At 35.5% G+C, this 27691-nt stretch overlaps 2 protein-coding genes across 10 annotated transcripts in view; both read left to right on the top strand.

Moving 5' to 3' along the window:
* Nucleotides 1-11095, top strand: part of wnk3 (WNK lysine deficient protein kinase 3) — a 77153-nt gene extending 66058 nt beyond the window's left edge. For 4 of the 5 annotated variants that reach the window (XM_087307143.1, XM_087307144.1, XM_087307145.1 and 1 more), the window contains 6 exons: nt 3114-3187; nt 3946-4247; nt 5485-5720; nt 5821-5919; nt 6483-6664; nt 7539-11095. In XM_087307143.1, coding sequence (XP_087163269.1) covers nt 3114-3187; nt 3946-4247; nt 5485-5720; nt 5821-5919; nt 6483-6664; nt 7539-7925 — 1280 coding nt within the window. In that variant the 3' untranslated portion in view covers nt 7926-11095. The remainder of the gene's footprint in view (nt 1-3113; nt 3188-3945; nt 4248-5484; nt 5721-5820; nt 5920-6482; nt 6665-7538) is intronic. The other variant, XR_015523599.1, reaches the window with a different exon arrangement.
* Nucleotides 11096-17780: 6685 nt separating this feature from the next.
* The window catches only part of erbb3b (erb-b2 receptor tyrosine kinase 3b), a 57627-nt gene continuing 47716 nt past the window's right edge, over nt 17781-27691 (top strand). For 4 of the 5 annotated variants that reach the window (XM_087305704.1, XM_087305705.1, XM_087305702.1 and 1 more), the window contains exon 1: nt 17781-18179. Coding sequence is in view for 3 of the 5 variants with exons in the window: in XM_087305702.1 (XP_087161828.1) it covers nt 18101-18179 (79 nt within the window). In the remaining 2 variants the exon portion in view is untranslated. 5 annotated transcript variants of the gene reach the window in all.

Genomic DNA, 27691 nt, shown 5'->3' on the forward strand with positions numbered 1-27691 from the left:
CTACCTGGGTAGACTTTTGAAAGGTTTTGTTTTCCTTTTTTTGCATGTCGGTGTTTGGAATGGAATACTAGCATACTGCTGTGTATACAGTTTTGTTTAAAAGGGTGTGGAAATAGTTTAGTGTAAAAAATGGTACACAGTATGCACTGATAAGCATTTCAAACCACAGTCTTGGTACTTGTTGCACAGCCAAAGGTTTGTAGTCAGTAAGAGTTTAAGGAAATTAATACTCTAAGGATGCATTAAAGACTTCTAATGCATTTTTAGAAAAGCTGATTTATATTATAATAATATTTCAATCTATTACTCTATTTCTGGTCAAATAATTGCAGTCCTGGTGAGCATAAGAGCCTTTTGTGAGAAGGAAAAAAACTTACTGACCTTAGACTTAAATGAAAGTGTACATTAAGTGATATCTTAATAAAATAAAGGCCACATACAGTATATGCTGCAGCATATTTTGATTGCTAGTTTGCCTTTTAAAGGTCAATTCTTTTCTGTGCACACACAGTTCAGAAATTTACAAGAGTGACAACGCTGTAGCTGTAGTGTGTGCATGGCCAAAATTGTAATTTTGGCTTTTTTAAATGAGCAGATTTTATTTAGCTTTATTGCATAAAGCTGAAGCTTTGCACTCTGTGCACTGTATAGGTATCTTGACTAGTATACAGTACAACTTGGTATAGGGATGCTCATTTCAGTTAATTTTCTCAACCGACAAACGCCACTGGTTAAATGAATATTAACCGTTGACTGGTCAGATTAATATAAAATGATTATTTAATAAAAAATTTATTGACGCGTCTATTTTGTGTCTGACACATAAAATATTTTAACATGTCAACAACAGCATAGCCTACAAAACATGCAGTGTTTCCAACAGCATAAAAACCGAAAAAAATAAATAAATAGCCCTGCCTTAGATATTTTCACTTAAATGACAAATTTAGATTACAAAATGAGAACACTGACTCAATTCTTTTTTTAAGTACCGGCATAGACTGTTTTTTTATTTTCCACAGAAAACATGCATTTAATTAATGTTCCGCTGTAATTCTTATATTACAAACCTCTGTCAGCGTTTTTATAGAAGTCGTTATTTTAAAGATTATAACTTGAGTATCTTATTTTACCTTAGAGCTTCTGTGCTTTTATTTCTTCCGTCTCACTCGCGGTTCATGTGTGTGCTGCGCGTGGGAGACAAATAACAAGGTGCATACTGTATGTTGACTTTTTTTAAGTATAGGCAACTATAGCATATAATAGTTTTGTTTTTTACATACCGTGTTGCTTTAACTTGCATATATATATTATAGTTTATATAGCTACAATATTTCCCAGAGATGTGTTGCGGCTGGAAGGGCATCCGCTGCGTAAAAACTTGCTGGATAAGTTGGCAGTTCATTCCGCTGTGGCGACCCCGGATTAATAAAGGAACTAAGCCGACAAGAAAATAAATGAATGAATGAATGAATGAATGAATAGCTATAATAAGAGTCTCAGTTTAGTGCAGAGTTATCATGCAAAAATTGAATAAATCATTGGATTTGTTTGATTCGTAGATTAAGCTATGGAGGCTATTTTAAAAACAGATATTTTATAAGAACTAATAATAACTGTAATTTTCCAAATTGAAAACATGTTGGTTTGTTGGTTTTACACTTAATCATCAAAACTATATAATTTGTGTTTGAGTGGTGCAGAGCACGCTCTGATGGAGAGAAAATCCTGACACTCTGACTTGTTTGCAAATTAGTGGACATTTCAGACAGTTTGCGGCTTTTTTCTCCACTTGTACAAATAGATGGAGGTTTAGGAGACAGACTATCACCATCTGCGCTGGTTTGGCATCAACTCGTCTGTGTCAAACTGTGGCCACCAATATTCTTCTTTTTGCTCCTGTCATTTTGCTTCTTTTACAAATACGTCTGTGGTTGCACATGTTACCGCCCAACGAGATAACAAACATGTGTTGCCCATTTATGCAGCAAAATTTTAAAAATACAAAATAAAATAAAAATTATTTTTTTACCGGTTAACTGATACCATTACTTAAAAATGCATCCTTTTGGTAACGGTTATTTGGTTAATGTGAGCATCTCTAACTTGGTATTATAAATATTATACAATGCATTATTCCTATTAGTGTTCTCTGGTTGTATAATGCACATTGTGTGGTTGCAAGTTGTGTATATTTCCCATAAACACTGCATATGCATATGGTATGCAGTATACTGAACATGCATAGCATGAGTAATATGGTAGTATGCCATTCCCAACATAGCCTGAACACATTATATTATTAGTCCAAAACAATAGAGCAGTAGTTTTCAGCAGTTCAATTGGCAGATGTGCAACACTCATATGTGTGTATGTGTATAATTGCATCATGAAAAGCACCTTAGGACCAGCATCAACTAGAACCTAGAACTAGACTGGAATGATACAGTGTTTCTGTATGTATCCTCCGGACACAGTATATGTAGATGATTCAGACATGCTGGCTGGTATCACTGCAGCTCAGTGTTATTACAGATAAATGTAATTGTGTGAGTGTGGATGGATGGGGGCACGTTACATGTGTTTATTACTCTGCACTTTTTTAGAAGTTGTACTGCAGAATTTGTCCATGTTTATTCAAGCTGCTCCCTGCCACCCTTCCCCACACCCATTCCCCATTACACGCTGCATGACGTTTAAGATGATCATCATATTCATATTCATGCCCACCGACTGCCAGTGATGGTGTATTTTGCCTTGTTGACTCTATAATCTCACCACGTGAGCATGCATGAATGCTTGTTAGTCAAAGATATCTTGTGTGCTGTAGTTATTAATGCAATTTCCTTGTTTGTTTGTGATGTCTCTTGTGGTTTGTCTTGTTTGTGTGCTTATTTGTGTTTTTCTTTTAATATATATATATATATATATATATATATATATATATATATATATATATATATATATATATATATATATATATATATATATATATATATATATATATATATATATATATATATACCAAATATGTCTGTATGTTCCCATTTCATTTTACTATTGTTGTTCTGTTCCCTTGTCTTTGCGTCTGTTTCTTTATTCCTTCTGATAAGATGGCAACTTTAGCCAGGGGATGAAGGAGGCATCTACAGATGACCAACCCTGCTCACGCAGAGGCCGTTTCCAGGTACTTTTATGTCATTTTGCAGTAGCTCAGCCAATTGCTGGTCAAACAGTAGGAACTGTAAGAATTGACACAAAACTATTTACTCTGTAAAGCACAGTTAGAGATTAGTTCTAGTTCTCCTGGGAAAGTGTCTGCTTGTTACCGATTCATGATACAATTTTTTTCTTTTGATTTATTTCTACCCATCAAATAACACAAGAAGACTAAGATCTATTGTAACAATAAAATGCAAAAGAAAGGACACACTTTAAGTGTAAAATGTATTTATATTATTTCGCCAAATGGGAATTTTGGGAAATAATGTAGTATGGTCAAGTCTGTGTCTTCATAAATTTTCATCACTATACTTAATCATCAGGCCAAAATCTATACATAAACATAATTATATCACAGACATGAGTCTTTCTGAATGGCCCACTGCCCTGAAACTGACATTAATGAATGGTGCTGCGTGTAAAGTTGAAGTTTTTTTTTTAACTGTTGAACTTGACGTGGTGTTTATAAACAGGACTCATGACATGCAAGCTTAGTGATCACGCGCATCCATTTGAATGGAAAAACTTGTTCTGTGTGAATGGCTCTTTATGATGTTGTCTATATGCATATCTCATGAACACAACCATTCCCATATTACTAAAAGGTTACACCATGAGTTTTGGGTTATTGTCTTTATTTTTAAATATACATCACTGTCATCACAGTTAACACAAATAATTTAAACTGCTTGAAATATCAATAACTTCCTGCTCTTTTCTCAGGTGATTCCAGTATCCCAGTCTGCAGAGACCCTTCCAACGCAGGAAGCTCCACCAAGCCAAATGATGAGAGTTGGGCGTTTCTCAGTCACTCAACCTGAACATCGAGAGGAGCATTTGACCGACAGCTCCCCTGTGTCACCTGACCTGGAGCGAGAGAGGAGGAAAACGAAAGACGAGAGGAGAACGACAGCACCCAGCCACCCATCCAAGAGCCACGCGCACTCACCCCTGGGCAGCAGTGATGATGAGAGCGAGGTGGAGGATGAAGACTTAAGGAAAGAACTGCACAAACTCAGAGAGAAGTGAGACAAGTTCAATACACCTGTTACTTTACATTTACTTTTATCTGAATGACTTATTTAGATTTAGATGTTTTTAGATGCCATGACAAGCCTAAGCTAGTTCAGCAATGTTTTGTTTTTTTGAGAGTTAAGTATGCAAAACTGTTCCTAGGTTTAAGCCTCTACTTAAATGAATTGATAAAACTCTAAATACACAACACAAACACAAATTTAAAATCAAGAGAAGCAAAAAAAGGAACATTTTAGTTAAAATTTTGTAGGATATAATTTTTTTTGTCAATATTTAGCTTAAATTAAATTGTATTATCTATCAATTTCTAGATATATGTAGACTAAAATATTAATTTAATAAATGTATCTGTTTAATAAAACTTTTTGTTTAAAATGCACCAAAATACATTGTCCACATTCACTGAGAAATGGATCCAAAATATTCATTTTCAAAATGGGGTGGACTCAGTTGTGCTAAGCACTGTAATTTATCTTATTGTCCCAAAGACTCCCTTATGATTTGTTCAGCGGTTCATTTTTCCTAGCCAATCCTTTGTGTGATACTAGTCTGCAGTGATTGGTCTGAGTGCTGTGCATATGGGAAATGGGAATGCCCATCATGACTCATAAGTATTGAAGCCAGCAGTGAGTGTACAGTATACTGTATGTGTGAGCCCAGTGGCAGGAGCATATTGATAATCTATTTGATGAGCCCTGAAGTTTGTCCACCAGCTTATTGCTCTATTCTTTATCATAACTTCAAGTAACAAAAACATTTAGAATTAATCGAGTCCGCGGCAGTTGAGCTATTTTGAAATTTACCATGGTGGACCCGCAAAGCTCATCTGGATATTTTCATTCAGTAAGAGCTTTTACACTGCATAAAAGGTTATTTTCGAAAATCCATAATAGGGCTCGTTTAAAGCTGTTCTTTTACAAAAATGGCATTATAAGCTACACGTATAGACCAAGAGGCCAGTATTTCTACTATTTATAAAAGATAAATCCTTGTTTGGCCATCTTGGATTAGGAATAGATATAAACATAATGAACATAATGTTCAATAGTATTACAGCACTCTGAGTGTATATTAGTACAATTTATTTATTCCCTTTTGTCATCTGATAGAGCATTTAGACACTGAAACTGTGACATATGACGTGAGACTTAACATGCGGATTGCGCACTGCTGTTTTATTTTTCCATTCCATAATTGCTTCATACTGACTGTTCTTTCTCTCTGTAGACACATCAAGGAGGTGGTGTCCCTGCAGGCACAGCAGAACAGAGAACTACAGGATTTGTACAAGCAGCTCCGCTCTCTCAAAGACCACAGACAGCCAATGTCTATGAGCCTGTCCCGCACCTCTCCTCTGCCCTCCGCACCCCTCGCTATCTCCCCGCGCAGACCCCGACCCGCCAAAGCCAAGCTCCGGCCTCGGCCGCACTCTCACATGGATAACAACGGAGTCGCACACCAAGGTACTGCCATCTTTAAAAATTAGGTGCCAATCAGATTGAGTGACCTTTTTTGTGATTAATAACGTACTTTGCTCTTGCTTTTGAAAATACAAACACTCAGGGAGTCTTCAGCAGTCTAGCAGTTATTCCGGTGGGGAGCAAAGCCGGCTACATTCACACTGCAAGCCAGAGAAATCACAATCCCTGACATCTAACAGAGGTACTTAAGCTGGTGAACAGATCGCATTTTTAGATCTCCAAATTGTTATGCTAGTTATAAATGTGGAATCAGTTGGATTTTATTTAATAATCATTTTGCTGTTGTATAAAAAACATACATCTGTTCATTAAGGGTGGATTAAATTAATCAAAAGGGACTGTAAAAATCTTTGCAATACTGTAAACAATTATTGTTTTCAAATTAATGTTGTTCTTTTGAGCTTTCTATTTATTAATAAATATGGGGGTGGTGGGGGTCAAGATTTCCACAAATATTTAAGCAGCACTGTTTTTAACTTGTAAAATAGTAAATCTAAAAAAATTGAGCACCAAATAAGCCTATTGAAGACAGCCTATTGAAAATATAGCCATTACAGAAAAAAATATATATTTATATACTAACATGGAAATAACTATTAAATCATAATAGCATGTATTGTAATATTTTGCAATATTGGAAATTTTGATCAAACCATTTTAAAGATTCTCCATTTGTTTTTTCTCAATTTTTGTAGCTAATCACAATTCATTGTCTTTTGTAACTTTCCAATTTCTTGTTTTCAGACCACAGTCCTTCAGCCCAGGGTTCTGGCAACAGAAAGAGCACATTCACAGATGAGCTGCATAAACTTGTCGATGAGTGGTCAAAGGAAACTGTTTGTCCAGTTCAGCCCAAGCCTTCGCTGAATCAGATTAAACAGATCCAACAAGTGCAGGAGTTGGGTGGATGGAGCCAGCCTGCTGAGGTGAAGCACCAGATGCAAACTCTCAAACACGATTATGCAGATTAGGCTGTAGGAGTATTTTGCTGTCACATTATTAGTGTATATAGCTCCATCCTCTGTCATTTTTTGAAATTTTTAAGAGTGTAAATTGTCAAAGTTTTACCCTAACATCAAATTTCAGATTGTTTGGTTTAAATAACATCATTTTTACTGTGAAAAACACCAGTAATTGTGGCTGCATCGTAAGGCCACTGGTGGAAAAAGATTCCTAATAACTGAATACTTTTTACTCCATCTAATTTAATGATATTACTGTTTCTTAGACTCACAGACTCCACATATAAAAGTGTGCCACAGTATAGTAGATGTGCATACAGTATAAAAATAGCTTGAACCATTTTTCTGCTGTGGGCATTTTTCTGCAGAGAGCCACATGCTCAGTGTCATGTATTTATTAAATTAGTGCCAGATTTTTTTCCCCCTAAATGAAATATGCTGGGACTTGTATTTGCAATTAACTTTAAGCAAATTGATAAAGAACATTACTATATATTTCTTTATATGCAGTACATTTCTTTATACTTGATGTTTATAATAAATCCTTGTATAATCTATGCCATAACAGTTTGTTTTATTGTTCATATATATTTTTTTGTTCTATACCAAATAGTTTTCATTTTAAAGGGATTGTTTATACTAAAATATGTGTCTATAAAGTTTTTAAATGTTTAATTATTTTTCGGGCTACCTAGTTTACATTTGTTTCTAAATGAAATGGCTTGTATATTTATTTGTTTTCTAGAAGAGAGAGTTTTGAATTCCTCTTCAGTAAATATTTGTAATAATAAAACTAAAAAACAAATAATACACTAATAATATTGTTTGTTTTTTGCAGACAACAGCTTCGTCGGGTTGGTTTTCCGGGGCCCCTTTAAGTACGCCTGTATCAGTCAGCATGACCACCATGACATCCACCCCCTATAGCGCCATTAGTGGACAAACACAGCCGCCTCCGACGCAATTCCCTATCGTTCCTCTACCCCAGCAGAACGTGCATCCACAACCCGGCCCGCACCGTCAGCCCCTGCAGTACGGCCCTTCACCCCTGCAGCAGGCCCAGCTCCCGGTGCCTGCAGCAGGACAAACACCGCCCCCAACCAATCCAGACGCTGTATTCTGCTCATGCTCTTCCTCCTCCTGCTCCTCATCCTCCTGTTCCACCTCCAGTGCCAAACTTCACCCCAAACCCTCCACGTCCACCCTTCCTTTAGGACAGCAGTGAGCGGATACTGATGTACATCTTGTACAGTACGGACTCCAGTAGCAAGCGGTTGCCTGTTGGTGTGTGTGTGTGGGTATGGGGTTGTATAAATACTGTAGTGTGTGTATTTGTGTGCGCGTGCGTTTGTGTTGCTTTTTTCTTTTTCCGATACATATCCTCTGTGTGTTTCCACACCGTCAAGTTTTATATCCGACTTGAACTTGCCCTATATAGAGACATTTTTTGACATGAGAAATGATCCTGTTTGTTTTTATTTATCAGTGCTTCAAAAGGAAAGACTCTTTGATTTTTCTTTTTAAAAAGTGCAATTAGTAACTGATATTTAAATTCACCTTTTCTCTGTTGTTGTGACGTGGATCTGTATAGCTTAAAAGAGATATTTTTTATATATAAGCACAGAAGCGACAACAACAACCAGACGTCAACAGCAAAAGAGACATCTTGATATAGCACAACAATTTGAGCCTGAAGCGAAATCCAACGCATGTTCCAGCGCAGAGCATGCTAACCTTGCAACCATCATCGTAGCTACATTCGAAAAAACACCTGTTGTGCACGGATAAGGCATGCTCCTCATGTATTATATTTTACAAAAATAAATAGCGGTAACGTTTTAGATCTAGCCGAGATTTTTTCTAGAGTAAAGTAAATAGCCATCGACTAATTCCTTTTTCAAATTATACAATTTTAATTGTAAGAAAAAAAAAAACGATTTTAATACTTTTTCATTTGATTTCAAATGAAAGTAGCTAATATGATTGCAGTATTTTCCTCTCTGTCTTAGCGGGCGTTCATACTTTTAAGGTTTACACTATTAACATTAGTCCCATGGTGAGGAGTGCAAGACTAGATGGCTGTTTGGACTGCTCTAGTGAAGTGAACGCAGCTTGTTCTTGTCCTTGTGTATTTTCTTTTTGCACAGTCCCGTATGAACCTGCTGCCGTGCACATCCAGCTGTGGTCTGTCGACTGTGAGTTTGCTTTTCGTGAAAGCAGCGCATCAGCAAAACACTGGCAAAAAAACAGATTCCTCCATAAACTCTGGTGGAAATAATATATATGTACATATGCGTAACTGCCAAGATCATTTATGATTGGGAGGATTTTCAGAAATGGGTTGCCTTTCTACAATAGTTTTTTTTTTTTTTCTGATCATAAAGTTTGTATGAGATTTAAATTAAGGAATAGTTTATCCAAAAAAAAAAAAGAAAAATTGGTTTTAAATGTACTAACTCATTGACGATTCATTCATTTAATCAGATCTAGGTCCTTTTTTTCAGTGACATTTTGAAGACGGTGAAATCGTAATCATTGGTGATTCATTTATTTAAAAAAAAAAAAAAAAACCTACAGGCAAAACTACATACAATTATGTGATGTGATCAGTCTGTGCAAGAAACGTACAATTAATTATGACATTGGTTGCCTAATTTTATTTAGTGCTGGTTTAATTGCATTTTATGACTCACTAAGACCACGGATTCAGATATAACAAAAAATTCTTGAAAAAAAAAAATGTAATTTACATCTTTGAATAGTCTGATAACTAAATTGAACACACATCTTTTCAAAGTGTCCATTTGCCTAAAATTGATGTTATTAATTACTCACCCTCATTTCGTTCCAGACTCCTGAGACCTTCATTCACCTTCAGAATACAAATGAAGATATTTTAGGTGAAATCTGAGAGCTCGCTCATCCTCCATAGAGAGACAGCAAGACTCAAAGTACAGAAAAATGTCAAAAAGGTATTTGCCTAATAACACAAATGATATGCCTTTAGTGGTTCAATCAGAATATTATCAAGCTACAAGAATACTTTTTGTGCACAAAACAAATATAATCACTTTATTCAATAGTTTCTTTATCTCAGATTCGCAGTGTCAGTACAAGAGAGCTGTGCTCTTAAACGCGCCCTATGCTGACACCGAGATCTAATTTTTTTTTTTAATGCTTTCACAAAAGTATTCTCATAGCTAGATACTATTTCAGTTGAACCTCTGAAGGCATATGGTCGGCTTTGAGAATGTGTTTTGATATGTTTCAGGACAGGAACTTTGCTGTCTATGGAGGATAATGGAGCTTTCAGATTTCACCTAAAAAGAAATCTTAATTTGTGTTTCAAAGATGAACGGGTTTGGAAAGACTTGAGGGTGAGTAATTACATCATCTTTTTTTTTTGGTGAACTAAGCCTTTAATTCCTAGCCTTTAAATCAGCAGCTACATAACTCTGTCAGACTACTATAGATTTATAGGAGCAGTTTCTCATCGAGTGTCGTTCATAAACCTGCAAAGCCCATATACAGAAAACTGACTGTGTTTGTTAATGTTCTGTTGAAAAAAAGTAATGGGGGCTTTGTATAACTGTTTTTCAGTAAGTAGGTGAAAGACAGACAGGATGGAATGTATTGTAAGTGCACAAAAAATGAGGAACCGATTTGTTTTGTGAAGTTTTTTTAAATTGTTCAGATGCTTGTGGATGTTATAAAAGAGAGTCAACATAATTGCTGCCTAATCAGGGTTGTGATCATTCAGTTTCCAGTATTTTATGTCTTTTTTTTCAAGACCCACCTGCTCACAGTAAAAGCAAAAGTACAGTAGTGGTGAATAAAAAAAGGCTGTTGTGTCTGAGAAAACTCAAACATTATCCATTTGAGCTGTACAAATAAGAAATGTAAAGATGGCCCTCTGCTGAAGTGTTACCAAAATGTAATCTAAAAAGAAAGCATTATTTTTGTATTTAAAAAAGGGGGTTGTAAAAATGTAAAATTGTGTACTGATCAGTGTTCAGAAAGCTGTGGTTATCTGGTAAGACACAGGTCCTAAACGGTTTCTCGAGTTCCCCTGGCTTCCAACTTTACATGTTTCTTCTACTAAGATTGTGGCAGTTTAAGAAGGATTTTAATTAGATACAAGTGATAGGGAATATTTTAAGCCAAACCATTTCCACAGTGGAGCGTGTTTTGGGTGAAGTTGTACGGTAAAACCAGGGGGACCCCAGAATTACTCAACTGACCACCAATAATTAAAGGTTATTTAAGTGAAAATAATCTCTAGAGGACTAAACTTATTGCTGGTGATTTAGCGACTGTAAATTGTAACTAATTCAACTGTTGATTCTATTTATGTTTTGTAACTAATCAAAAATAAACATCAGATGTTACAGTAAATATAAAGGTGTAAAGAATTGTTTTGTCGTGACCACATGCAAAAAAAGGTGTCATTGCCATGTACAGTATGTATGTATATATATATATATATATATATATATATATATATATATATATATATACAGTTTTTTATTATAGTTTATGCAAAGACAAAAACAAGGAACAGACAGACAAACCCATCATGAAACAATAATCTGTGCAAAATGTAAAATAAAGAATGAAACAAGGGTGACATCAAAAACGTTTGAAAACGACATTGCAATGGATGTAAAGAGAGAGAAACAAACTTACAAATCTTCAGAAATTGAACAACACTGTAAGTCTTTATGGAGTTTTAGAAACAAAGACTGAATCCCACATTTTATGATGTATAAATTTTTATACTTATTGTAATTTTGTGAAATATTATTGCAATTAGCAATACCTTATCTTGTTAAATTTATTCTAAAATGCTATTTATTCCTGGGATACAAAGCTGAATTTTTAGGATCACTACTACAGTTTTCAATAACCAGTGATCCTTTAAAATGATATTCATATACTTGTTTGGTGATCAATAATTATAAATATAAAAAATAAATTAGTGGAGTTTTTAAAAACAAACTTCGACAAAAACTGTTTTTTTTTTACAGTTGTTTACTTTCATTTTTAGGACTGTTAAATTTATCTTTGCTAAACAAAATTATATAAAATAAAATTACATATTAGAATCTAAAATGATATAAGCCCATAACTGTTGTGTTGTGTATTTTTAAAGCACTTTAATTGAAAAAAAATTGACCAAAAAAACAAAACAAAAACTAACCAAAAATGAAGATTCCATCATAATTTACTCAGTCTTGACTTGTTCCAAACCATTTGTCTTTTTTTTTGTTGTTGTTATTTTTATGATATTCTGAATAATTTTAGAAACTGGTAACCAAATACTATGGAATCAATAGTTTCCAGTATTAACATTCTTCAAAATGTATTATGTGTTCAACCCAATAAAGAAAGTCAAACTAGTTTGGAAATGAGTCGTGGTGATGTTACGATGAGGGAATTTTTATTTCTGGGTGAATAATAATATCGCTGCTGTTTACACTGGTGCAAAGTAACACATTACAAATACTCAAATTACTGTAATTGAGTAGTTTTTCTCAGAAATTGTAATTTACTAAGTAGTTTCTAAAAAAGTATGCTTTTACGTTTTAGCGCTGTATTGGTACTTTTACTCCACTACTCAACCTGCAGTCACTTTATTTTTTCTTGTCTGTGGTGATTTACAGAGTACACAAATCAGTCCTGTGATTCCATAGACATGGGTGCTATATAAATGCTGCAAACTGTTTAAAAGCATGAAAAGTGTCCAAGAAGATGTACAAAGTCTTTACACACAATGACCCAAAAAGACTGTTTAGAGCAGGCATGTCCAAGCTCAGTCCTGGAGGGCCGGTGTCCTGCAAAGATTAGTTTCAACCCCAATCAGACACACCTGGGCTAGCTAATCAAGCTCTTACTAGGCTTTCTAGAAACATCCTTGCAGGTGTGTTGAAGCAAATTGGAGCTAAAATCTGCAGGTCACCAGCCATCCATGACCGAGTTTGGACATCCCTGGTTTAGACAGTCTGAAAATTGCAACAACTAAATGTACAAACGGGTTGGGTTAACATACACCAGCGCAAGCTGCATATAAAAGCATTAGCCTTTCACAGCATAATACTCACTACTCTTGAGTACTTTTAAAAAGTCTACCTTTTACTCATTTTGAGTAATGTTTGCAACATGCTTTTACTCTAACTACATTTTTGGGCAAGTAATAGTACATTACTTGAGTATGATTATTCAGTACTCTTTCCACCATTGGCTGTTTATTGTACAGTATGCACTTCCCTGTAATGTTCTGCATCACCAGTTGAGGTCTCGGTGTCCTATTCTGTCCAATAAAATAGCACATAGAAAGTAAATTGCATCATACTGAACTACATTAAGACATGGGCGCTATATACTGTAAATGCAGCAAACTGTTTCAAAGCATTAAAAGTGTCCAAGAAGATGTCCAAAATCTTTACACACAATGATCCAGAGACTGTTTAGACGGTCTGAAAATTGCCAAATATAGTCTTAAACAGTAACTAAACGTACAGAATGTTTCGTTTACACGCACCAGCACAAACTGCATATAAAAGCATTAGCCTTTCACAACATCACTACTCTTGAGTACTTATTTTAAAGGGCTACTTTTTACTCATACTTTGAGTAATGTTTACAACAGATACTTTTACACTACCTGAACTACATTTTTTGTGAAGCTACTTATACCTGAATATTTTTTTTAATATAGCTTTGAAACATTACATAAAGTAATAGTACAACAATTCAGATATATGCTATATCCAAAAACATTACTATAGTTATAATAGCAACAACCAGAAATGATAATGAAGCAAAAACATAACAGGAGAAAAAAAAAATACACAATTAAAAAATAATAACTTATACCTGAATATGATTTCAACCACTGGCAATTTATTACACAGTATGCGCTTACCTGTAATATTCTGCATCACCAGTAGAGGTCTCAAGAGTCCTGATATTCTAATATAAGTTTATAACAAGACAGAAACTGTAAAACCTCAATGTGACAATGATAACCATCTCTTTAGACAATACTTACTCATTTAGAACAATATAACCATCAATGCAAAGACAAAAAAGTGCACATTCCCCTACTCCTTCAATAAGGAACATTTCCAGGAATGTTTAAAAACCAAAAGAAAGCGGAATTTGCTGTCAGAAATGTACAAAAAGATGAACTGGCCAGCTGCTGCCTTCATTAAAGTAAATGCAACTAATGAAGCGTGTTACTAAGCGTTTGCTCGTCTTCTCTTCAGATGTGAGTGTCTAGCACTGTACAGTGAACAGTCTGTTGAGGTCAGGCATGTTCTGCTGCGGGTTCAGAAGTCACCAATCGCCTTGACAATGTGCCTGTTGTTATCGCTCGGTCTATATGCATCAATGAGGGGATTAAGCAGTTGAGATGGCACGAGTACAATAATGCTCTTCTCTGTGAACAAGAAACCCATGCAAGAACCCCTGCGGATGACGACCCGCTATAAAACTGTCTGACTAGACTCTCTGTGTGATACCTGCAGAATTATCACCAGCCGAATTAGCATAGCTCCAACCTACTTGGCTATATGTCCTGAAGGAAGTTTATTGGACATTTAAATGAAGAATTTTTCGATCTGGCGAATGTTTTTGACAGCAAAACGTGTATTTATAACTCATTTTACAGTCCTTGCAATATATTATATGCTATGATAGATTGTATTTATTTACCCAATGCTAGTATTGGATTGGACTCCCATTTGCCTTTAGATTTGCATAGAATCTACATTGTAGAGATTTTGCTCCAAATTGAAATGAGAGAATGAGCATCACACCTTTGCTGCAGGTTTGCGGGCTACACATCTATGAAGTAAATCACCACTTCACTCTCGTTATGCTAAAAGAAGTCATTACTGGTCAGATGGACATGGTCAGCAATAATACTTCTTGTAATTTGCTATGTGGCCTAAAGTGTGGCAAGAGATTTCAACCACAACATTACACCACCACCAGTAGCCTTAACCGTAAAATGGATCGATGTTTTCATGTTGCTTATGCCAATCTTAACCTGCAACTGTTGAAATGAAGATTTATCAGAGCAGGCAACCTTTTTCTAATCTACTGTTTGTTTTTGAGCCAGTGGAAACTATAGCCTTAATTAATTTGCTGTTGTTAGGAGTGTCACCAGTGTCTTCTGCTGCTGTAGCTCATCTGCTTCAAGGTTTAAAACCAGGTGAGTGCATCACAGCAAGTTTCACTTTCATTACAACCAATCAGTATAGTTAGGATGGTGCCAAGTACTGTACAATAGCAGCTAAATATTTTTAAATTAAACAAATAAGCATTAAACAAAATTACCCCCCTGTATTCATCAACAGATGTAGCCAAACAGTCAACTTTGCTTATTACTGTAGTGCAGGGGTCACTAATCCTGGTCCTGGAGGGCCGGTGTCCCTGCAGGGTTTAGCTCCATCTTGCCTCAACACACCTGCCTGGATGTTTCAAGTATACCCAGTAAGACCTTGATTAGCTTGTTTAGGTGTGTTTGATTAGGGTTGGAGCTAAAATCTGCAGGACACCGGCCCTCCAGGAATAAGTTTGGTGACCACTGCTGTAGTGTATCATCATATGTTGCAGAAGGTGGTGCAGAAATCCAAATAATGAAGGATCTCAAAGAAGTGTGACTGAACGGCATGGGGCATTTAAAGTTACATTTAACATTGGAAATACTGCAAAGATGTAGTTTTGTGCAAAAGTCAAAGTACATTTGTATGGGTCCTTTTTTATTTTTAATTATAGCAAAAATCATTAGAATATTTAGTCAAGGTATTTTTACATTTTAATAATTGTTTAATATAACGTACACTGCCTGACAAAAGTCTTGTCATTGATCCCAGTTATAAGAGCAACAAATAATAACTTGACTTCTAGTTGACTTCTAGATCATTTAGAAAAGTGGCAGAAGGTAGATTTTTTTGATGAAGCAGCTGTTGCATCCCAGTCATCACAAATACTGCAGAAGACCTAATAGAACCCAGATGAACCCAAGATTCTCATAGAATTCAGTCAAGTTTGGTGAAAGAAAAATCATGGTTTGGGGTTACATTCATTATAGGGGCATGCGAGAGATCTGCAGAGGGTAGATGGCAACATCAACCTAATGTATCAAGACATTTGTGCTGCCCATTGCTTCAAGCTGGTCCCGCATTATTTAATTTATGATTCACCAATCAGACGATTCCTAAGCCACTATACCTAAGTTCCATATAACAGCCATCTTCATTTTTAAGACGACCCCCCCTCCCTTCCACCCCTATTCCTCCTCCTTTCCTAGATGGTTGGCATGGTGGCCCAGTGGTTAGCACTGTTGCCTCACAGGAAGAATGTCACTGGTTATAGTCCTTACCAAGCCAGCTGGCGTTTCTGTGCAAAGTTTACACGTGCTCACATGGGTTTCCCCCGAGTTCCCCGGTTTCCTCCCACCGTCCAGAAACATGCAACCTAAGTTAATTGAGTAATCCAAATCGGCAGTATAGACATGCTCCTAGTAAGTAATTATTGTAATACAATCGTAATTGTAGAAGTATTGTAAGTAGCAATCACTATCTGTTCATTAACTACTAGGGGGTTCTCGAGATCTACCTGAGCTCAAACTCCACTCTCGCCTTGCAAACGAGAGGGAGCCGCGAGCTCGAAGTTCTTATGAGCTCAGGGCTCTCTCCTGGGACAGCATGCCCAACAAGCTTTTATAATCAATCCTCAGCTAAGTGTGAACTCTTGAAATTAACGTTAAGCATATCTGGGTTAAGATTGAGGAGGCATTGAAAATTAATTTAAAAATCATAATGAACTCTTGGGAGTCCTGCAAGACAGCTTTCTTTGCCATCTCCGATAACTTTATTAATAAGTTATTTGGGTCATAGCAGAAATGTTTGGATGCAGTCATCCAAACTCATGGGAGTCATAAACAATAGTCATTATTTTTCCACTGCACCATGACTTTATACTCTACACTTTGCCAAGATTTTGTCTTGGCAAAGTCAGAGCTTACTGTTCTAATTAAATAATTAAAAATCAAGACATGATCGTATTTTAATTCGGTAAAATAAGAGTAATCTAGAGGACTTAGTGTTTCATGTAAGCCTCTTCTGAGAATTCAAGTTATTATTTGTGGTTCCTAAAACTTTGATAAGTGAATTTTGTCAGGTAGTGTACTAACTTTTAATAACATTAAGGTTTCTTATTTGGGGGAATCCTTAGATTGCAGATTTTTAAATAGTTGTTTCTCAGACAAATATTGTCTTGTCCTATGAACATTTAACATTTTCATTTAATAAACAATTAAGTCAATGTTAACTTATTTACAGTAAATCAGAGTGGTTTATTACCATGACTCACAATATAAACACTATTATTTGTTTACAATATATAGAATTTGTGACAATCGGTAAACAACATACATTATTTGTTACAATTTGATCCTGTAACATTAATGCTCTCTCTGATATATAAAAAAATACACCAACCCAATATTATGTAAATATTGTCATTATTCAAGGGTGGGTTTAAAAGTAATCTAAAGTTGTTCCCCTCTTTCAAGATTAGGGTAGAGACGATTGCAACATGAGTTGCATCAAGATTTATTCGTCCATGCAGGATTGACCAGCCTTCAATCTGAAATGAATCAGCCATATGAGGTTTAAAAAAAAATAAAGGGAAAAAATATTTTTTTTACGTTTCTCTTAGTCTAATGTTTTTTTGAAACATTATTGATTGGTATAATTTAACTCACTGTTTTCTTAGCTTTAAATAGGTATCAAGTATCAACTATTAAATCTACCTAGCATATAAAGTTTAATCATAATGTTGCAATGTCCCCACTTCCCCCTACAGGTATTAAAGGTGTCCCTCATGGCCGGTAAAAAGTCGCCCATGATCAGCTGTGAGTCACCGGCTGTTGCGCTGCGTTCTGGAGGGTGGAGAGGCGAAGGGAAGCGCTGCGTTCATGCACTGATTGGTAAATAGCAGCGCTCAATCGGGCCAATCCACATGAGCACATCATAAGTGTATACACAGGGAGTGGCGATCCTGCGTCATTCTCCCAACTTTCCTTCTCACTCCTCTAATCTCGTTTTAGCCTAGTAAATAGTTTATTATCCGTTGACTAAGTGGGAAAATCCAACGGGAAAGGCGCTACTGTGAAGCGGAACTTTTTGATCAAAGGGATTACTCCGCGAGGGAAACACATAGATGTAGCTATTTCATGGATATATATTTTTTTTACTTCAGAATAAACCTTCTTTTTCCCAGAGGAATATAAACCACGAGCTGACCACTCGAGCGCGCTTTTTGTGTATTTTTGGGCATGTCTGAAGGCGCTCCTGACAGACAGAGATCCTTCACTCACGAGTCGAGATGGGACAGCAGGTGCTCGCGCTCTGCGCTCTCCTGTTCCTCTGTGTACCTCAGCCTGTCACTTCACAAACACAAGAAGGTATACAAGCGTTTTGTTTTTGTGTTATTGTTCTGTAAGATCTATGAATAATGCGAATGCATGTATATAAATGTCGTTGTCTCGTTTAACAAATCTTGTTTGAGATGAAATATTAACCAAAATCCGATTTCCTTGCCATGGTCACCGTCTGGGTTTACTCCTTCCCACCTGTTCCCACCTTACAGCCTTTTAACAGAATGTAATATTTACCTGTCTAGTTGACCAATGCCGTAAGACATTTTAAAACCTTTTTAATATTTATGTAGCATTTTGTGAATGGTCGCGCTTTTTAAATCACTTTCAGCTTTTAGTAGCTCTCTTAAAGTGATAGCTAGTTCACACAAAAATGCAAGGTAACTATTTTTTCTCCGACATGTGGTTTTAAACCAGCATGAGTCTCTTTCTTCTGTCACCCGTCGAGATTTACCAATGAAACAGAGGAAAGAAACTCAAAAACGTTTTAAGCAAATGAAGGGTGAGTAAATGACAGAATTTTCTTTTCATTGAACTGACCCTTTAAATAGTCATTTGACTGAGATTTAAAAGCACAAACCTTAACAAAAAAAAGTCATGCTTTTCTTACAAGCAAAAAACAAATCATATTGTAGGTTAATCCATGATAACTTGACTTTGCTTCAGTGGCCATAGATTGACCATGGTTTTTGTTGTATAACTTTGGCTATACAAGCGGTTATCAGTGCACGAAGAAAACAATGTTTACTGCACGTTTATTATAGTAATTAACATGGTTGATTTATTTATGGAAATAAGGAATCTATTGCATGTACTAATTTAAACTTAAGTAGAAATCATCATATATAATCACTTATATATAAAGTTTTGTGACATGGGGCGCAGTGATTAGCACTGTCGCCTCACAACATGAAGGTCGCTGGTTTGAGCTTGGGTCAATTGGCATTTTTGTATAGAGTTTGCATGTTTTCCCAGTGTTTGTGTGGGTTTCCTCTGGGTGTTCCGGTTTCCCCCACAGTCCAAAGACGTGCTGTAGCTGAATTGGGTAAGCTAAAATTGTCTGTAGTGTATGCATGTATGTCCTGGTCCTCCAGGTTGGGGGTTGAGTGTTGGGCTTACAACCCACCTCATAAAAAATAAAAGTAGATGTTACGAAACATCAATATGTTGTGGCTAAAGATCAACTTTGATATAAAAAATGGTTTTAAGAGTAAGTATATATGAAGTTAAGCGTCACAGTGCAGAATACTGCTGTAACTGCATGTCATGTTAGCCCTCTTGACCTTTCCAGACATCACCTCTGATAACAATTGACTTCAGATCAGAGAACATAATTGCACTTGAGAATGGAAAGGGTGTGTGAGTGTAATAAGCCTAAACATGCTTATAAAAATAAAGCTGGCTGGAGTTTTAAATAACTTTTAAGTGAAAAGTTCTTCAAAGAACCATTTTTTTATTTCTTATTTATTCTTATAATCTAAAGAATCATTTCCTACTATTAAAATACTTTCTGAAATGAAAATATTCCTTAAATGTTAACGATCCTATATAGAACCTCAAATAAAAAAAAATTAAGAGTGCATATATAAAAAGGATAAATATATCTAGCACAATGGCTTTAGTACAATTTCAGTAGGATTTTGCTTTAATAACAAAAACTGCCATATAGTGTACAATACAATAAAATAATCAAACATGATGTGCGTTGTTCATTACACTCCACTGACTGCTGCACAGTGGTGAGTCCTGTTTACTTGATATATTGACACTCTTCAAATGATTAAACCAGCCTCAACTTAAACAGCTTTAGGGCACAAAGCTCTTTTTTCCCCCTCACTAACTCTTTTTCCACAGAACGTTAGCTTTAAGCACTGATTCCTGGTATGGCCAATGCCAAATGCTTATTTTTGCCGCCAGCCTCACTGCGTCAGTGAAGTGAACAGAATAAGATGTGGACTATAGTGCCATATCATAAACCACTCTTTAATAACTCCTTTACAATCATGACTCCAAAGTTCAGCGGTAGATACGGAGGTCTGAGTAAGTTAATAATGTAATGAGCATTTCCTTCCGTTGTGAATATATACTGTAGTAGTGGAGGATTTTGAATGTTTGCATCTGCACTGACCTATATTAAAACTCTCCTGATGAGTGGAATTTGCAACGTTAAGAGGTCAATTCAACCAAAAATTCAAATTTGCTCTTAATTCACACACTCTCAAGTTGTAAGTGATGTCAGTAAAATGTTAAATATAATTTTTAGCTTGGTGATTCATAAAATGCAAGCACTTTGAGATACAAAAACTCCTCAGTCTATCATCAGAAGTCTCCAGGGAGGGTGATATGGGCTTAAAACTATACATTGCAATATTTTTCTGTCATTTAATGCGAGGATATCAATGCCAAATATTCATATATACATGCTCGGAGAAAATAAAGTGTTGTATTTTTTTCGAAAAGTATTTTATTGTTCTATTTTTGTATTTATTTATTATTTTATTTTACTAAAAAGTTGTGTTGTGAAGAAATGTAGTATTTGTTTTATTCATACTGGCAGCTGGAGGGCGACCTCACACATAAACTCCACATATACATTACAGAAGTAAACATATCAATATTTTTAACCCTTTCACGTGAACAATCACACTGGTGTGATTAAAACGTTAAAACGCACATTATCATTTATTCGTTTTCCTTCAGCTTAGTACCTTATTTATTAGAGGTCACCTCAGCGTAATAAACCGCCAACTATTTCAGCATATGTTTCACAAAGCGAATGCCCTTTCAGCTGCAACCCAGTACTGGGAAACACACACACTCACGTTCACACATATACAGTATGGCCAATTTAGTTTATTCAGTTCACCTCTAGCGCACCTCTAGCGCATGTCTCTAGCGCATGTCCATACTAATCCCATGCAAACTCCACACAGAAATGCCAACTGACCAAGCTGGGATTTGAACCAGTGACCTTCTTGCTGTAAGGCGACAGTGCTAACCACTGAGCCACCATGCCAACTCAGAACGCACATTGTCAAAAATAGCAATTAATCAGTGTTTTCAAACATATAAAATTATTTTAATGGTTTCAGACATTCAAAGCTACTATCTAAACATAAAATTGAAGTTTGTAAAATACAGGTGGATGTCTATGGAGACGGCAATAATAAATATTTTTAAATATAACAGGATAATTTGCATTTTCATGTAAAATACACATGGTTTATTTTACTATAACATTTTCTCAGTTAAATAACTACTTTCATGTATTTCACAAGAAAATTATGGAGTATGGAATTATGGACTAAACACGGTAATGGTTCGAGCCCCAGCTGGGCCAGTTGGCATTTTTGTGTAGAGTTTGCATGTTTTTCCCATGTTTGCGTAGGTTTCCTCTAGATGCTCCAGTTTCCCCACAGTCCTTAGACATGCGCTATAGGTGAATTGGATGAACTAAACTGACTGTAGTGAAGGATTGTATGTGAATGCGAGAGTGGGCATCCTGTGCATAAAAAATATATATGCTGGAATAGGTGGTGGTTCATTCCGCTGTGGTGACCTCTGATATATAAGGGACTAAGCTGAGGGAAAATGAATGAAATAAAGACACTAGAGGGGCTTTTTACAGAGCAAACACATCAGCTAAATTACTATAGAGTTTTCACAACATATCATCAATCGGCCTTATTGGTCAAGCAAGTAAAATATTTGGCTTATAGCTTTACTTTAACACTGCCCATGCGTATGTTTCCACCTATTAAATTCAGTTTGTCAAAATGATGCACACTTTCCTGCTTAGTAAGTCTTTCTCTATTTATCAGCTTCCCCACAATTTTCTTTCCACAGTTTAGACAGCACACACTGGCAGAACAACGTATTCAGTAGTACTTTTTAATGTTTTATTTATTCATGTTTAGAATAACTCACTAGTACATTAACCATGTAATCCAAGCTGCTGTTTAGATATAAATATTCCCAGTATGGCCTCACATAAGGCTTGACGCAAGTGCAAACTCTCTATATAATTGTAGCTCAGCAAAAAGATGATAGAAATGACAGACGGTTTGTGCTTTATCCTAAAGTTTTGTGAAACTGAAAAAACATTCTTCAACATACAGTTGACTGCAGTTTCTAGGTGAAATGAGCACAACGGTGCATTATGATGATGACAACAACTTTAGTTTTTTTTTACCAAATACGTTTGCCTCACACTATCTACGAATCTCGATATGGACAACCATTCTGGTGTGGCCAGTTCTGTTGCTCACATTCTAAGCTGTTGATGCAGAGCGCTTGGGTTTGAGTCTGCACAGTTCCACAAAAGAGAGAAAAACCAGAGTAAAATAACGTTTTTTAAGTAAACTATTTCTTGTTGTTTTTGAAAACACTATTGGTTGCGTTTAGATCAATGGTTTGGTGGTTGTATGACAAGCCCTGCGTCTCTTAGGCATGTAAAGGAAAGCCTCATTCACGCTACGAGCGACTCGCAGTGGCAAAGCGACCAGCGATTTTAACCGAGAGTAAACGACTTCCAGCAACCTCCGTCTACGCAAGCAACAGCGACCATTGGGGACCAGGTGGGCGTGTCGAGTGATGCGACAAAGTTGAGAAACCTTCAAATTTATTCAAATGAAGATTGGCTTTCTTGAGCGACAGCCAATAGGAACTATAGTAGACCTCACGTGATCAACAGAGAGTGAACGACCTCCGACAACCTCTGTCTACGCAAGGTGTGCTTGTCAAGCGACACAACCAAGTTGAGAATCCTTCAAATTTATTCAAATGAAGAGCGACTTTCTTGATTGACAGCCAATAGGAGCACCAGTAGAGCTCACGTGATCCTTCATCAGCTCGCTCAGAGGGCGCTTGTATTCTCAGTGCTGTAGACCTACACAGACCTGCATTTGCAGGTTTGTGTCGTTCCATCGGTGCTGTGTGAAACCCCCTGTCGCTGATCCATCTTGCAGTGTAAGAGGAACCATGTTGTAATTCTCAAACCATACAATAAGAGTCAGCTATTTGGGTTTTTGTGTTTGAGAGGTGTATAAATAGTCTGTGTAATTAGCCCTGAACAGCTTAAGCTGTGTCTGTTTGCAATCAAGGGGATTTAGGCCAGGAGTTTGAGTGGTGCATGACTAAACATGTAGTTCTTTTGCTGGCAGATTTGTAGTTCTCCAGCGATCTGCATGGGCTAGATCACAGGTGTCAAACTCAATTCCTGGAGGGCCGCAGCTCTGCATAGTTTAGTTCCAACTCTAATTAAACACACCTGATCAAACTAATTGTGTCTTTCAGGCTGGTTTGAAACCTACAGGTAAGTGTGTTGAGCAAGGTTGGAATTAAACTGCAGGACTGCGGCCCTCCAAGAACTGAGTTTGACACCCCTGGGCTAGATCATTGGTGACTGTGACAGTCATGCAGTGTGAAAACATCCATGAAGCGACTACAGTACTTTGAAAATCATGCAGTCTGGAAAATCACCAAGAACTAAAGTATCATCCCAAAAACTTTTTTAATGTTCTCCTGAAGAAAGCAAAAAATGTAATGGACTGAATGTGAATAAATGAACAGGGAATATGAATATCAATTTGTAAATACATTTAAGAGGCTGTAGGTTTGTTTTAAAAAAAATCATTGAACAGATTTCCCAAAAGCAAGACACAGAAACCATACCCACTTTCCACTAACAGTTAACAGTATTGGCATCAGATTCAGAGCAGTCTGTACTTGCACAAGTTCACGTGAATAGGCGTGGATGGGCTTTTTAGAAGTTGTCTTTTTTTTAAATCTCACACCAGCTCTGATTTCAGTTTGACACCACTACCAGTTTCATTTCTTTCTCTGTGTGTGTCTAATTCATCTTCATTCTCCCTTGTGGGTTCTTCCGCTCACCCTGTTTTTTTGTCTCCTGTTCTGTCTGTCACACATGCTCTGTCTCCACCCTGATGTCAAGCTGTTAATGCTCTTTGAACTATAATTATTGTGCGCTGCAGGATTCTATTGCATGCTTCATAGAGGCCTCTGCTCGATGACTGCAGTGCTGTTGACTTAAGATTACCTGTGTGACTGAATAGGACCCCATAAATCCATATGCTATTAGCATCCAGATATCATGTATGTGTGTGGTTATGAATATGCACATGCTGTCTTATACAATACCTGATGCAACAGCAAATATGTACAAGTCATGTGGGTGTGTGCATGTCTCTATAGCCTTTTGTATAAGGGTGTTTCTCAGATTTCATTCTGCGTTCATGATCATTGTCTGCTGGACGGATAATAGGGATGCACTGTGTTATGGCGGATCATTATTAAAAACTCTACTGTTTGGTTTACATTTAGGCATTGCAATATTGTGATGTACAATATTCAGGCCTGTAGCTAGCCTGGTGAAAGGGGTGGTATATATATATATATATATATACACATACAGTTGAAGCCAGAATTATTAGCCCCCCTAAATTATTAGACCGCTTGTTTATTTTTTCCCCAATTTCTGTTTAACGGAGCGAAGATTTTTTTCAACACATTTCTAAACATAATAATTTTAATAACTGATTTCTTATAACTTATTTATTTTATCTTTACCATGATGACTGTAAATAATATTTTACTATATATTTTTCAAGACACTTCTATACAGCTTAAAGTGACATTTAAAGGCTTAATTGGGCTAATTAAGTTAACTAGGCAGGTTAGGGAAATTGTATAACAGTGGTTTAAAGAAAAAATATAGCTTAAAGGGGCTAAAAATTTTGGCCCTAAAATGGTTCTTGAAAAAATTTAAAACTGCTTTTATAATGAAACAATAAAACAAATAAGACTTTCTCCAGAAGAAAAAAAAATAATTATCAGACATACTGTGTAAATGTCCTTGCTATGTTAAACATCATTTGGAAAATATTTAAAAAAGAAGAAAAAAAATCGAAGGGGGCTGATAATTCTGACTTCAACTATATAAATATATATCTGTTTAAGTTTTAAATTTTAAAAAATAGCCTAAAGTAGCATATTGCCATTTATTAGGCAAATATTCCTAAATCCCAAAATTTCCTCAGTTAGAATCTGGCCATTGAATAATAATAAAAAACATAATAATAATATTGTAGTGCTTGACTGTTTTCTAGCCTCTCCTGTAGAAAAGTAAACTTGACAATTCATAGAAAACAACAATATAGCCAAATTATTATTTAAATTTACTTTAATATGGACCATATTTGGTGCTTTACATCTTATTGTATACAGTGGTGTAAAGTAACAATATACAAGTACTCAAATTACTGTAGTTTTATTTTTTAATTGTAGTTTTTTATTAGAAATTGTAATTTACTAAGTAGTTTGAAAAAGGTTTACTTTTACTTTCCTTTGAGTACATTTTTAGTTTTGTATCTGTACTTTTACTCCAATACTTTCCTTCAACCTGCTGTCACTACTTTATTTTTTCTTTATTACTGTGATTTCTGTCCAATCAAATCGCACATAGATGGTAAATTGCATCATAATGAACTACCTCAAGACGTGGCCGCTTTATCATTGCAGCAAACTGTTTGTAAGCATTAAAAGTGTCCAAGATGTCCAAAATCTTTACACGCATTGACCCACAGACCGTTTAGATGCATGTCACTGATGAGAAGTTGACGGATGTTTACTGTATAATGACCAAAATGGCTTTAAACAACCACCAGGCACAATATGTCAACCCAGCATCATGGCCGACGTCAGTGTCCAGCATCCAACCTAAACTCAACCAAATATCTACATCAAATGATGTTACAGCTTAACGTTGTGTGGACGTTACCACTATGACCTCTATCAGATGTTGGATTTTGGTTGCCAAAATAATACATTCCAAATGAATGTAAGTATTTGACGTCAACATGACATAAGAAGATGTTGGCTTGATGTTGGATTTTGGTAACTTTTTAACCAAACCTAAAATCAACCAAACATCAACATACTTTGGTGTCATTCTTTGACAGTTTGTCTTTTGGCACTGGACATTAAATTTTGGTCACCTGACATCACAAGCCAAAATCCAACCTAATATTAATGTCTTATAATGTGTGTCTGCTGGGCAGTAATTAAATGCACTACAGAATGTTACGTTTACACACATACACAAATTACACGTAAATGCATCAGCTTTTACAGCGTAATACTCACTACTTTTTAAAGGGCTACTTTTTACTCATACTTTGAGCAATATTAGTCTACTTGCTATGTCTTTAAGCAAGTAAAGGTACTTTTACTTAAGTATGATTTTTCAGTACTCTTTCCACCACTGATTGTACATACATCTTTATTGGTCATTTTTTTTCTTTTAAATAAAGACTTAAAAATAATAAAAGTTACCGGTAAAATAGTTATATAGTAGTGAAAGATGAATTCACATTATAGAAGATTATAAGTTTTCTTGCACAGCTGGATGTTGTAGTCATGAAAAAAACTTTGCAAAGGGGTCAAAATGATCAAAATAAGTAATAATAATAAAAATAATTTGGGGGTATTTTTAAGTGCTCTATTTTTTAGTATTTATTTATTTTATTTATATAAATTTCACATATTACCTTTCATGTAGTTGTTTATGATTGTAAATAATATCTGCAAAGGAAATCTGATTGTATATCTGCCAAGTACCTGTGAAAAACATAACATAAAATATATGAATAAAATAGAGATGTTTTCGGACATTTAATTCTTGAAAACTGATTGTTTTAGACAAAATTAATTAGAAAAATAATTAGAATTAATTATAAATCATATATAGCCTTCACTCAAAAAACAGAAAATGTTTCGCTTGTTCAAACTACCTATTTAAAATAAGCTGAAACAACACAATCCTTGAGATTTTGTTGGGACAATTTAATTGTTTTATGTACAAACCACTTATGTTTTTAAAAACTAATTCCTTCATGTTACCCAACACAAATTGAATGTGTGGAACTCAATTTTTACAGTGTTTTTCCAATACTGTGCTTAATCTATTACAGCATCTTTTTAAGTTAAAGTTTTAGCAAGAAAAATAAATATATTTTAATTTATTTATATGTATTATACACAAAAAAGTGCACTTAGACAGCAATAAATATATAACAACACTGAAAAAAATTAGTTAAGCAGTTGTAAACAATTTATTTGGGTTAAAATTTAACAAACAAAATTAGTTGAACATTACAAAATTTTATTTGTTTTTTTAAATTCAACCCATATAAATTGTTTGCAATGATTTTGCAGAATCATTTTTTTCAGTGTGCAGAAAATTCCATTTGCAATTAAATATTCAGAGTTGGTCAGTAAATATCCAATATCAACTGATAATGGCTGATAACCGAACCAGAATTAATGTTTAATCTCAACTGATAAAGTTGTTTGAGCTAATGTATAACTTCGAAAACTAGAAATCAAAAACATATAACACCATTTAAAGTTGTTTGCACGGCACGCTTTATTTGAGATGCAGAATGTGCATGCGGATGTGCTTCCTGTAAGCAGCACTTTTTTTGCCACATATATGTATTAACATTTTGTGTATACAATAT

This window comes from Danio rerio, chromosome 23 (genome assembly GCF_052040795.2).
Source record: "Danio rerio strain M-AB ecotype USA chromosome 23, GRCz13ab, whole genome shotgun sequence".
Classification (NCBI taxonomy): Eukaryota; Metazoa; Chordata; class Actinopteri; order Cypriniformes; family Danionidae; genus Danio; species Danio rerio.